General features: G+C 37.1%; 3 protein-coding genes across 3 annotated transcripts in view; 2 read left to right on the top strand and 1 right to left on the bottom strand.

Moving 5' to 3' along the window:
• Window positions 1-87: 87 nt before the first annotated feature.
• LOC311070239 (H-2 class II histocompatibility antigen, A-F beta chain) lies at window positions 88-2,246 on the bottom strand. The gene is made up of 4 exons (XM_084094007.1): window positions 2,061-2,246; window positions 1,440-1,709; window positions 953-1,225; window positions 88-860 (listed from the first exon to the last, which is right to left on the bottom strand). The coding sequence occupies exons 1-4, from the start codon at window positions 2,110-2,112 to the stop codon at window positions 667-669; spliced, it is 789 nt and encodes a 262-aa protein (XP_083950133.1). The 5' UTR covers window positions 2,113-2,246; the 3' UTR covers window positions 88-666.
• LOC311070240 (uncharacterized protein) lies at window positions 2,214-4,804 on the top strand. Its single transcript, XM_084094008.1, has 4 exons — window positions 2,214-2,404; window positions 3,632-3,907; window positions 3,993-4,274; window positions 4,375-4,804. The coding sequence occupies exons 1-4, from the start codon at window positions 2,323-2,325 to the stop codon at window positions 4,497-4,499; spliced, it is 765 nt and encodes a 254-aa protein (XP_083950134.1). The 5' UTR covers window positions 2,214-2,322; the 3' UTR covers window positions 4,500-4,804.
• fbln7 (fibulin 7) overlaps window positions 4,794-13,101 on the top strand; it is a 23,571-nt gene continuing 15,263 nt past the window's right edge. The window contains exons 1-3 of the mRNA XM_084093990.1: window positions 4,794-5,305; window positions 6,617-6,779; window positions 10,393-10,569. Coding sequence (XP_083950116.1) covers window positions 5,234-5,305; window positions 6,617-6,779; window positions 10,393-10,569 — 412 coding nt within the window. The 5' untranslated portion in view covers window positions 4,794-5,233. The remainder of the gene's footprint in view (window positions 5,306-6,616; window positions 6,780-10,392; window positions 10,570-13,101) is intronic.

Genomic DNA, 13,101 nt, shown 5'->3' on the forward strand with positions numbered 1-13,101 from the left:
TGATGTTTATGACTTTGGTAACAGTTCTGTTATCCTTTTATTTAATCAGCAATTCATTTTCTAAAGTATTCCAATATACGTAGCCCCTTTACATGTTTTGGAATTTAATCAACAAGAAAACAAAAAATACATACATACATACATTTAATACGACAGTATAAGGTGCAAATCATAAGATCTGAGTTAAACAGATATAGCCAAAACATGACAAAGGCTAAAAAGATGTAAACAATAATTCACATTCCTAAAGCAATAGGCTACCTAAAGTACTATTCAGCATTTCCCATAAATAACCTGTTTATTGTGTGCAAATAAATGACTGCAAGTGATGCTAATTCCATAGCTAATTACAATACTGTGAAGTATGTATGTTAGACTATGCAAAATAAACTAGTTATAGCGACAATAAAGTTCCACAACATTTATAAACTTTTTTAAAAGGGATCAACAATCTCAAGCATCACAACTTTAGTAACATATATGTAAATTTCATGCATAAACTTTTATTGCATAAACTTTTATTGCCTATAGAGATACAGAAATGATGTGTATACTATGCTTGTGATTCAGTTCTATAGAATTATTATACATGTATGAAAATAAAGTTTTTGTCTGTGGCCAAAATGATAATAAATAATATTTGGTTTGGAGTCACACTCGCTTATTTTATGTTTCCTGAGACATATTCATTAAATGCAAAGATAAAGATACTTCTGATCTGTCACTTGTGTCCTCAGGTGGTTTTGTTGTGTGTCGCCTTTTCCAAATAAATAATAGAGTTAGGAACACCGGCAATGCAAAACCGAGAAAAAAGGCAGCCGTTGCCCAAAGAACATGTACTGTGATTTGTGATTTCTCCTCTGAAACAAAAAGACAGAGCAAGTCATTTGAGTTTTCACATAATTTATCACAATGCTCATATGAATTATTTATGCCCTTCTGAATCACTTACCATAGTTTTTTCTCAATATCCCATCCAGGCTTAAGTGTTCAGTCTCACAGGTAAGACCGTGAGCACTCATGTTAATAAGGCTAAGATAGGAGGTCATCTGAAATGTGCCATCTCTGTGCGGGAGTATTCCAGTACTTGATACACCAAAATAGACCGGCCTTCCTTTTTGGGTCCAACGCACTCGGATGACATTCGGATAGAAGCCATGCACAACACATTTAAGATATTTCTGATCCTGTTCTCCTCCAGCAGATAAAAGCACTGCTGGTTTTGCTACATTGAAGAAAAAAAAGTAACAGTTTGAATAAATTTATGAAATTGTCTAACTGGGTTGAAATTTTGAGATTTATATAAGATCTATATAGTACAGTATATATAAAGTCTCAGGTGCTTACTATAGCACTACGTGTTGTTAAATAAATAATAATTTTCTAACATCCTTGTTTATTATAAATCTGGCAATGAGGGTTACTTTGTTTAAATTTACCTGCCCTAGATAGAGAATTGTTGGACTTTAAGAAGACAGTTTTCACAGCGGAGCACACCATTTTTAGTTTTTCTTCTTTCCTCTTAATGTATTCCATATGTTTTCTCTCTTCTTCTAACATTTTACCAGGTTCACTGGTAGCAACCACAGCTTTCTTCACCAAATCCACATGCATGATGTCTTTACCATCATACCCATAGCGCCATGTATGGTCTACTTGCCCTTGACTGTCGAATGCACACTCGATGAACTGCTGGTATGCATGTTCTTCTAAAGGAAAACAATAACATCAACTCTTTTTTTATTGTCAATTATTTCAAATGAAAATATGCACAGAACATTGATACTGGTTCATTCTCAGGAAATGGTATAGTGGTTCTAATGTAATGGTTTAATCTTTCTGACATCATGTTTGGAGGAATTACATGTTGGAACAATGTTATGCTGCTATAAAACCTACTGGCAGATGTCAGCGTCCTCAGATTATTGTATTATTTAGCCTTGTTTACTTCCCTTCACAAATGCATTGCACAGATGCTAGAGCAAGTAAGTTGTGCTTTATTTGCATACACATCTATAAAATATATTGGCAAAAGGGTAATCCTCTAAGGACATTCCTACCTGCGCCAAGGATGATTTCATGCAAAGCCACATTGAGGAGAAAAGCCAACATTTTGCTCTGACACAGTCCACGTCTACATTATTTAAAATGCGAAAGCGAAAAAACAAATTGTGAAATGATACCACAGGAAGTACAAAAGTGAAAGTGTGTTCACTAGAGTAGGGGGAACCCAGTGTGATGAAACATAGGACCACCATTTATAGACAACAGAACAACAGCAAAGAATTCTTGATGTTTAGATCTTTAAAGACGAGTCTTTAAATGGCAGACATGGAAATATTAACTGTCCGAGCATCTGTGTTAACTCTTCTGCTGTATCCACAGATCATCACAATGTGGACAGGTAAATGATTCATAACGGTTTACTTTTTACTGTCAGAGTAGGCAATCTTTTTATGCATATAAGTTTAATACATTTCTCAGGAGTTAATGCTGCTTTCAGTGCTATCGAAATTATCATAAATTACGAGTTTCCTGGTTAAAAATTCGACATGAACGCCCTCTCAAGTCGTATTTACCACTGGGAACTTCGGGGATACTTTTGATACCCGAGTTCCTGAGATAAGAGAGCCACAAACTTTACACATGGCGAGGGGAGAACGATAGTTGCTGTGACTGCTATTCTTTATTAGTTTTTTCCACAACCGCTACATCGCCTTGTCTTGTCCTTAAAGAGAGAGAGAGAGAGAGAGAGAGAGAGAGAGAGAGAAATACAAACTCCACTAACACTTCTTGCATAAATAACACAAACAAAAAATGTTAAAAGGTCCTTGGACGTAACAGTAGTGCATTTAAATACAATTGAAGCATATTGTTTGTATTATACACAGCGAAAATAGCCTGTATTTGACCGAAATTCCACTGACTGTAACCGGTCCTGCTCGACTCTGCTCAGTCTCCGGCATGGGAGGCGGGCGCACTAACAAGCATGCTAAAGACCACAGCTGCTAACACCAGGTGCTAGCGTGCCTCTTGGGGCCAGGGGAGTGAGGTTTACACACACTGGCCTACGTCCGTTACATGACTATAGATAGCGTAGTGACGGTGAATGTTTATATGTTTGCCAAATAATGGGACGCTAAATATCATTTTGGCTTTAATAAGATTTTCCCAGTTAATAGGTAAGAATAAACCTGGTGTCCTCCTGCTCTTTCAGACAACAAAGCACTTGAATGCAATGAGCTTGTAATCACGACTTCAGAAGTGGGAAGTAGGAAATTTCCGATGGCATGTGAAGGCAGAATATTTACCCTCCTCCATCCCCAGCTCCTCCTCTCGTCCAGTCAGGACTTTGCCTTTCTCTTTAAATCAGACTGTCTTTTCACTTGATTTATGTTGTTGCTACATTAAATTATTGTCATTAAGAACATGAATGATATCTGCAATACATGCTGGTTCTGTTTTGTTTAGTCTATGGAGGTTATCACTGCGCTCCCTGCTCTTCTTGCCCAGAACAGAACCATACCACCACTGTATGCTATCTGTCAATCATCTTTGATGTCCTAAAAGAAATGCATTTTTATAAATAACAAACTGATCAATTCCTTATCATTACTCTCTTTCTTTTTAGAGTACCATACAGTAAATGTCCTGGCCTATACTCGCATGATGGGAAACGGGTCCATGGATCAGGCAGTTGTTGTTTTGGTGAATGACAGCGTATTTGCATACTTTGACCAGGAAAATAAAACGTTTGCCCTACGTCCCAGTGCAAGCGCCGGATTTTCTGTTTTAGAGAAGCGCGACAGCATTTTCTGCCTGGGCGAGGTGACAAAGGGATTCTATCGACAAGCTGAATACCTGGAAAAACTCAAAGAGGAAACAAACTCATCAAAGCCACTTTTGGGTAAATCTGATGATCACCACTTACAAGTAAATTGCTTCTGTTTTGTAGAATCTTTTACTAATCTAATTATATTGCTTGTCCACAGTACGCCCTTCAGTCAATGTGTATACCGAGTTTCCTGAGGAAGAAGGAAAAGCAAATGTCCTTTACTGCTATGCCACAGGGTTTTACCCTGGTGACATTGAAATAAACTTTTTTCAAAATGGCCATAAGTCAATTGTGAAGGTAAAGACCTCTGACTTAATGTATAGCAAAGACTGGGCCTTCAGAGTGTACAAGTACATGACTATCACCCCACGGACTGGAGACGAGTACACATGTGAAGTGAGACACAGTAGTATGGCTGAACCCACAATGAAAGCGTGGAGTGAGTTCATTCCCTTTTTTTTTTAATGATGAAATACAAATTGCATTTAAAAAAGTAATACATTGCCTTCATAATACACACCTTCTGCTCTTTCCTCAAGGGCCTGAGTTTCCAGCTGCACACACATCACATCCCTACTGGGCTTATTCACTACCTCTCGGGATCCTGTCGGGCATCATGGCATCTGTCCTGATTTTAAGAAGAACATGGCATTCTCAATTATAATGATGCTTTTGAAAAACTGAAGTATATATGTACATCTTATATGTAGCTAGTAGATGAGCACAGTATAGAATTAATTGATTTAGGTAATCTAATCCATCAGAGGATCTTTAAATTATTTTTATTTCATGTTTAATTTTAATATTTATTCTGTAAATCGGTGTTTGCATACATTAGTGTCCTTTAATCATTATAAAATGAAAATAAAAAAATCTATATTTGCTGTGCAAGACCCACCCTGAACATCCGGTGGCAGCAAAACCCCAAAAATCTGACATCTTTCAATAAATTCAACTTCTCTACCTTTACATTTTTTGAAGATTTAGGAGACAAATGGCATCCGATGTAATAGGCTACATATGTTTTATGTCTGTATCTGCACATTGTTGTTATAGTTCACATAGTGACATTTTGATGCATAGATGAATGCTGCGCTCACAGAGGAATCCACGTTTAGCGAATCGGTTCAAACGAATCATTTAAAAGAATCGATCGAAAAGAACAAATCGCGAATCAGACATCACGACTCCTCATGCGCTCAGTGGAGTCTTCATGAGGAGAACAGGAGCATCTTTACCAACTTCTGCAACCGTTTATCAAACATTTCCTCTCAGGCTTGATTCAATGACTATCAGACTGAGTCTGCACAGTTTGGAAACGTAAAGACACTTGAGGATTAAAAACAACCGACACAAGAAGACAATTCTGCGGTTTTACATTGACTCGGATACAGGAGGATGAATTTATCATACACAGTTTTTCTCCTGCTAAACCTCTTATCACTGTGCAACTGTAATGATGCAACGCAAGTAAGTATACTCGTATATTAAATTAATATCTAGATTCATATTTCTATAACACAATTAATTAATATTCTTTATAATATTTATATAATATATAAATAAAGCCTAATATAATGTTTGTAATGTTGCAAAAATGTTGGTAATGAAAGCAATCTCAATTAAAAACATTTGACAAGGCATATAGGCTACTGTATTCAGGTTGATTCATTTGGGACACTTTTTGTCAATGAGATGACTGGGAAAAAGTGTCCCAATCAACATGAATTCACCCCTACATTTATCTGAATGCACATTGCATGCTATTTTAGTTATCAAAAATAACAATGTTAATTTACAGAGGCCCTAAAAGCATTTGAACACTTAAATCGCGCTTAAAAATAAAACAAAATATTAAGTATCATCTGTGCTCAAATTCTGCACTCTCTTTACTTTCCTTTATCATTTTTTGCTCAATGTCTTGAAATTGTATTTTTAGTGGATCTATGAAGTCATTACTTCTCAAGTGAACCACAGGTGTAGTTCACATAATTGAATCTAAAAAATATAACAAACAACATAGCAAAATAATTTCTCTAATCTAGTGCAATGACATTCAGACATTTTAAGTGTGCCCAAAAAGTTTTTGAAACCACTACAGGAGACAAAGTTATATCATTAAATATGTCAGATGCATTTTTGTGTGTGATCCAGATTAGCACGGTCTTTGTTTACCATGGCAAATGCTTAGTGAAATTTAAAGCCAATACATTTCCTCTCTCCTCTAACGAGTCTGTATTTAACTGCCATGAATAACAGACAGGAGACCAGCCTTTTGGACAGAGGTCGCAGAGACATCTGCCTAACAGCTTTTTGTACAACTGCCATCAAGCCGCTGAAGAGAAAAAGAGTATTAGTCGCTTACATGTGGTTCCTGGAGAGGACCTTAGAGGTTGCCCACTGACCGAACACACGGCCCAAACGCATCTGGGACAACATCGCTTCGATAAATCGTTGCTGGAGTAATATTTGTGTTTCTAAGGGGACTTGGTTGTGTGTTGGCACACCGATGAGCTGCTAAACCCTGGCCTGAGCTTTCATGTCATGCCCCACAGGAGTCCCCATGACATCACCCACAACATCTGGCCTTGATAATTCATGTGCCATTTTTCATTTCCATACAAAGCTAACGTTTAGTGGGAATGTTCCTTGCGATCGTTTTAGATGTCCAATATCTCCTCCATATGAGCTTGTGTTCTGTAATTTCGGGATAACTGCTTGCCATCAAATTGTAACCAGGTGCTCGGATGGTTTCTTAACTCGTGCACTTTTGTGCCTCAGGGTTGCATGGATAAGCACCGAGTGATGGGCATCCTGCGTCAAATGGAGAAGTTTCTTAAAGGACAGGAGGTCCGATTCACCGAAGGGCTTCGGATAATGAAATCCAAGCTCACCAACCTTCAAAACTCAGTGTCCAAGTTCCCACAAGCAGACCAGTCCTCATGTAAGTCACGCATGGCATGACATATCTCATTATCTCTGTGGAATCATTATTTTTTTCATGTAGGGTACAAGTGGGCTAAAGTACACCTTGAGAAAAAAGTGCTTTTCACTTCTGCCATATATGATCACAGAAAAAATATACATGCTTTTATTGAACATTGATGGAGAAATAGATTTAGTATGAAAATAAATCATATGTATGAAAAAATGAAAAGTATGAAAAATGTAGTTTGTTTAAAAAATCATATAAATCTATGAGGTCTTTTCTCCATAGACACACTGGGTAAAACCACCATGGGGCAAAAGGCACAAAGTATTGATGCAAATACTTAAAATATATGTTTAAGTTCATACTTGTTCAAAACAATCACTTTAGCAAAGTTTGTACTATTTTCGGTTTATTTTGATAAATTAAAGAATTCATTATTAACAAGACCTTTGTCACAAAATAGCCCTGTTGTACCCTATATACTTATTCTGACGTACTGATTCCCACGAGGAGTGTGTGTGTGTGTGTGTGTGTGTGTGTGTGTGTGTGTGTGTGTGTGTGTGTGTGTGTGTGTGTGTGTGTGTGTGTGTGTGTGTGTGTGTGTGTGTGATGTCATTTAGGCATCTGGAGTTGCTGGCGTCATAGTCCTCGACTCGAGGGCACTGTAAAACATACATCAAAGTTGGTTATTAAATATGTAACCCTGCAGGATTTGAGGCCAGTGTTGTTATTGTTTTACAACTAAAACTAAAAATACAACTAAAAATATCAGAAATAATTGTTGGTAACATAAAGCTGAAATAAAAAGAAATGAATATTAGATAAAACACAATAAAAATATGCAAGCTGCCCTAAATTGGAAGATGAATAGCCTTAGTCAGGGTAGATGGTATATTTAATTTGACATCTAGGCCTATAAAAAAACGAGGCACTGAGAAATTTAAAAATGTACAGACTGTTTAAAGGGATGGTTCGGAGTAATTTCAACCTAGGGTCCTTTCCATCATGACCTCGAGCCAAACACCCCCCCCAGAAGCCTTTTTTCCCTTGGTCGAACATTATTAAAGTTAGAGCTTATTTAGAGATATCAGCCGGATGTCTTAGTGCAGGCGCTAATGGATCCAAGGATGTATCTCGTAAATTACCCCACTAATAATGCCCAGAATGGCACCAAACTTCTACAGTAGAACAAATAGGTTCTGTACTCATAAAACGAGGCATTGGAAAGTTTGTAAGTACATCAGGAGTTTATTTAAATAACTCTGATGGCTCATGCTACCGCTAACCCGGACGTCGACGTCACTTCAGTGATTTGGGAAAAGCATGTAAAAGTCCTGGCAGAAAGCGATGCATAAGGATGTAGTGTAACGATGCCCAGTTCCAGGAATGCACTCATATTTTGTTGGGAGTACCAGTTTGCAACAATTATTAGTTAACACTAAATTGTCAACACTTCGGAAAAAAGAATAATTTTTTTTGGATATATTTCTATGGAGTGTTAAATTCACTAGCTTTTCCCTTACACTTGTGAGTTTTCCAAAGGAAGTGACCTCGACGTCTGGGTTAGCGGTAGCATGAGCCGTCAGGCAAGTGTTATTTAAATAAACTCCTGATGTACTTACAAACTTTCCAATGCCTTGTTTTATGAGTACAGAACCTATTTGTACTACTGTAGAAGTTTGGTGCCATTCTGGGCATTATTAGTGGGGTAATTTACGAGATACATCCTTGGATCCATTAGCGCCTGCACTAAGACATTCGGCTGATATCTCTAGATAAGCTCTAACTTTAATAATGTTCAACCAAGGGAAAAAAGGCTTCTGGGGGTGTTTGGCTCGAGGTCATGGTGCAAAGGACCCTAGGTTGAAATTACTCCGAACCATCCCTTTAAGAGGCTGCACTGCTCTGTACTTCAGCATTCATAATCATTCATGACAGCAGGCTTGAGCTTCAGCAAGAACCAATGAGGCTTGTTCTCACGCGTGTCAAGCAGGTTCGGTTGAGCTTCTGTTTTATGTTCGTCATATAAAGTGATCGTGTCCCTTTCAGAAAATTTGGACTAAACGGCTAAATTTTGTATGGATTCGTTTTATGATCTCTTTATGAACTTTTTGATGTGTCAAAGTGGTAGTTGTGTAGCCTTCAATGGAGAGACAGAAATCTCTCAGATTTCATCAAAAAGATCTTCTTTTGTGTTCTGAAGATGAATGAAAGTGTTATGAGTTTGTAACCACATGAGGGTGAGTAATTAATGACAGAATTTCATTTTTGGGTGAACTAACCCTTTAAATATGTTTTCTGGCTAAAGCCTTGTGTTTAAATCAGTTCTTCTAATCAGGAAGTTACACAGAAGGGTCTTTAATCAAACGTTTCCCCATGCAAATATGTTTTTTGAACGAAAGAGCGTGTGTTAGTTGGCGATAAAAGTATTCAGTCAATAAAAAAATTGTTTTTGGACAGTAATTCTGGCAAAGAGGATTTATTAATCCTAATAAACGAGTTGAAAGGCCGCAGAATTCCAACAAATCCAAGATCTCTCAAAATCTATTAGTATTTTATATGCATGAAATGACTTCCTTCCTTCCTTCAAATGAGTGGTCTGGCTGGTTCTTCAGGTTTGGAAAGGAGTCCAAGGTCTGGATTACTCTACGGATAATGTGAATGTGTCGGATGTGAGACTGTGTCGTTTGGCTCACGTTGATGCACAATTCATGATCAAGAATTACTTTGGTGTTTGTAGCAGCCAGTGCTTGACAGGACCAAATGATGTAGATTATGTGACAAACTACCGATCATCTTTTACATTTATGCGCTGATGTGACAGGATTGTGCATTTTTCTCATTCCCCTATCGGACTTTCAAAAAACAATCCCTTTTAAAAACAAGCTTACTGTTGCTTGGATTTTTTTTAACTCCCAGTGTCCTGTATTTATTCAACATAAAAAAAAAAAATAATAATAATAATCCAACATGCATTAGTTGTTTCGGCTCACATATTACATGAGTAACTGAATTTACAGAAAATGCACAATGGTATTAACGTGGATTTTTAAAAAGTTGAAAACCAACAATATATTTTATTTCCATGTTGTGACATATTTTGGAATGAAACAAAGCGTTCAATTAAAAATATTGTAGAGCAGGTTTGAGATCAGTGTTATTTTAGTTTCATTGAGATAATATTAGTTTACTATTAGTTAACTATAATAACATTGGCTTTGATGATTTGAAGTTGTTTCAGAAGCAAATAATAGCATGTTGATGTTACAAAAGCAAACTATTTTTCTTTGTGCATGAATTGTGCACAATAAGGCCGACTTTAAGTCAACTTTGATTTCATGTTTGTTCACTTCAAGAAGGCATAAACAACAGACAAGCACCAGCTCTTGTTGTTCTGCGTGGTCCATGTGCTATTGTTCACGTATTCGTAAGCTGTCTGTATGAAATGAGGCATTTCCCATGAATCTTTTCCCATGACGGTTCCCACATTCAGTAACATGTGCCTGCCTTCAGGCAAAATATCTCAACATTTCAGCATGCGTGACTTCCGTCCCTCACGTAACCCTTCTCTGCTCTGACATTCCTCCTCTCTTTATGTCTCTTTCTCCTGTGTTTTCATCTCTAGCCCAGTTCTCATGCCCAGCTCTGGTGGCTCCGGCCCACGGCAGAAAGTTTGGCTCGAAGCACCTGGTGGGTCATGAGGTTCATTTCACGTGTTCTCAGGGCTATCGCCTGATTGGACCGGGGACACGCGTGTGCCAGGAGAACGGGACCTGGAGCGGAGCCGGTGTCGTCTGTAAAGGTGCGTCAAAAACTGTCAAGTTAATAAGCATTGTACACTGTGAACATCACTGCTGGACTGTTTCAGGTCAAAACAGACTGTCCTGTGCTTTTTATCTAACCTTTAGAGGAGGTGTAGAGTAACAAATCAACAATTCTTTCAATTTTTTACTTTAAGCAATCAGGCATGTAAATGTACCGATCTCATATCGAACCGTGACCCCAAAACTAAGGTACGTACTGAACCGTGACTTCTGTGTACCGTTACACACAATATATATATATATATATAGATAACAATTATGTATAAGAATATTATATGGTAATATATAAAATAATAATATGATAATAATATTGGTCTATTATAGTCATATTAAACTACCCAGAGACCTTGTCCTGAAAAAGGTTGAAGACCCCTGCAACAGAACATTTTTAAATGATTAGGCTTTGTTTTAAAGCAACACCAAAGATTCTTTTTTACCTTAAAATAATGTTTCCAAAATCGTTTCAGTGGTTCATCAAGTCGTAACAGGGTGAACGGCACTTCTGCATTCGCTTTGTGGCTCTCTATCGGCTATAACCGCACTATGCAAATTTGCCAGATCGGGTAGCGGATCTGTATTTCGAATGAGACATAAGAAACTACAAATTTGACTTGCTTTACGGCAAGCGTTACTATAGCCGATAGGTGGAGCCTATATAAAAAATAGCCGTTTCTGATGTCGCAATACATCACACTTTCATAAAATCATGCAACATACTCTACTTATCTGTGGACATCGTTATTTCCAAAGCCGGTTCTGGATAAACAAATAGCGTGCGTGCGACGGTAGGCTGCGTAGGCTAAATTATTTACAACAGCGGTAATGGACAATTCCGCTTCCAACCTGTAGGGGGACCGAAGAGGAAAAGTGCTTTGGTGTTGCTTTAAAGTAGCTTAGAAACTCAAAAATCAGATAAAGCAGCATGTATCATCATCAGACATACCTCACACATTCTCTGCTATGTAACTATATCTGTGTTATTGAGCAGAATTCCTGGACTAAGACACACATTATATTGTGAGCTGGGTAATCTGAAATCCCATTGAGAGTGACGCTACTGAGATAGTGCCTGAATACCCGTGCTTGTGAAAGAAACTGACTGTGAACACCACAGCTAAAGCGAACACTGCACACACACAGGCACTGAGATAAGGAGTGGGTGAAGAAAGAGAGGCATTCTTCGCCTCTGAGCTGCACTGAATGAAGCGCTCGTTAAAGAAGCATTAAGTGTCCCGAGACGCAGAAAAACACCTGTACTTGCATTCCTGTCCATGGTGCGTCTCAACGCCTTCATGCTTCGGGTTCGACTCGGCTGGCAGGGCTACTGTAAAAAGAGCCAGACTCATAGGTCAAGTTTCAGATACACTACCACACAAAAGTCTGGACACACTCGACTGAACTCGTGTTTCCCGTAATCTTAAAAACATTTGTGTTACAATCCCTGGTCAACGAAGATGAAGAAGTATTTCCCAGCTAGCTTCATTGAACACAGGAACACAACATGAAACAGTGTGCTACACATAAACAATACCAGACAGTGAGTGATACAAACAGAGGAACTTAAATAGACAGAGATAATTAACTAAATGATAAGCAGCTGTGATGATTAATCAGTGTCCATAGAAACTAATGATTGGTGGGAAACTAAGACAAAGGAGAACATGTGACTGACAAAACAAACTAACAGAAGTTACAGAAGTAGACAAACATAATAGTAACAGTTCACAATAAAGTTATCTACATTAGTAACTAACAATGAACAGTTGTTTTTGTATTAAACACCGTTAACAAAGATTAATAAATACTGTGACAAATTCATTGCTCATCGTTAGTGAATGCATTAACTAACATTATTGGGAGCTTATTGTAACGTGTTACCAACATAATTTGTTATAAACTAAAACTAAAGTTTCTGTGAGACAAGATTTTAATTATTTTAATAACATTTTTAATGGATGCAGGAGGAGGTATGGGAACCCAGTTCCACCTGAAAGAAAAAATAAAACTTAAATAAAGGAAAAATTAATACTCTAAATAAAAAAAAAGTTTTCACATACACTAAATTGAAAGGTCCAAATGCCTAATAAGAATTTAATTATCATAAAAAATGTTAAATGAAACAATTTAATAAATTCAACTATTTTAAACTTCTTTATGATAACATTTTTATAACAATTAAGCATATCACCAGCATATCATACAGTACCAGTCAAAAGTTTGGAAACATTACTATTTTTAATGTTTTTGAAAGAAGTCTCTTATGCTCATCAAGCCTGCAGTTAAAAAAAAACAAAAAACAAAAAAAAACAGTAATATTATGAAATATTATTACAATTTAAAATAATGGTTCTCTTTTTTAATATACTTTAAAATGTAATTTATTTTTGTGATGCAAAGCTGCATTTTCATCAGCAAGTACTCCAGTCTTTGGTGTCTTATGATCCTTCAGAAATCATTCTAATATGCTGATTTATGATCAATGTTGGAAACAGTTGTGCTGCTTAATATTT

This window comes from Abramis brama (genome assembly GCF_963993115.1).
Source record: "Abramis brama genome assembly, chromosome: 19".
Classification (NCBI taxonomy): Eukaryota; Metazoa; Chordata; class Actinopteri; order Cypriniformes; family Leuciscidae; genus Abramis; species Abramis brama.

Bases quoted from the DNA above. Each gene is read 5' to 3' on its own strand.
- LOC311070240 (XM_084094008.1), top strand. From the start codon at position 2,323: ATGGCAGACATGGAAATATTAACTGTCCGAGCATCTGTGTTAACTCTT. The intron at 2,405-3,631 runs GTAAATGATTCA...CTTTCTTTTTAG, and splicing joins GATCATCACAATGTGGACAG to AGTACCATACAGTAAATGTC. The intron at 3,908-3,992 runs GTAAATCTGATG...GCTTGTCCACAG, and splicing joins CTCATCAAAGCCACTTTTGG to TACGCCCTTCAGTCAATGTG.
- LOC311070239 (XM_084094007.1), bottom strand. From the start codon at position 2,112: ATGTTGGCTTTTCTCCTCAATGTGGCTTTGCATGAAATCATCCTTGGC. The intron at 1,710-2,060 runs GTAGGAATGTCC...GTTTTCCTTTAG, and splicing joins TGAAATCATCCTTGGCGCAG to AAGAACATGCATACCAGCAG. The intron at 1,226-1,439 runs GTAAATTTAAAC...TCTTCAATGTAG, and splicing joins CAATTCTCTATCTAGGGCAG to CAAAACCAGCAGTGCTTTTA.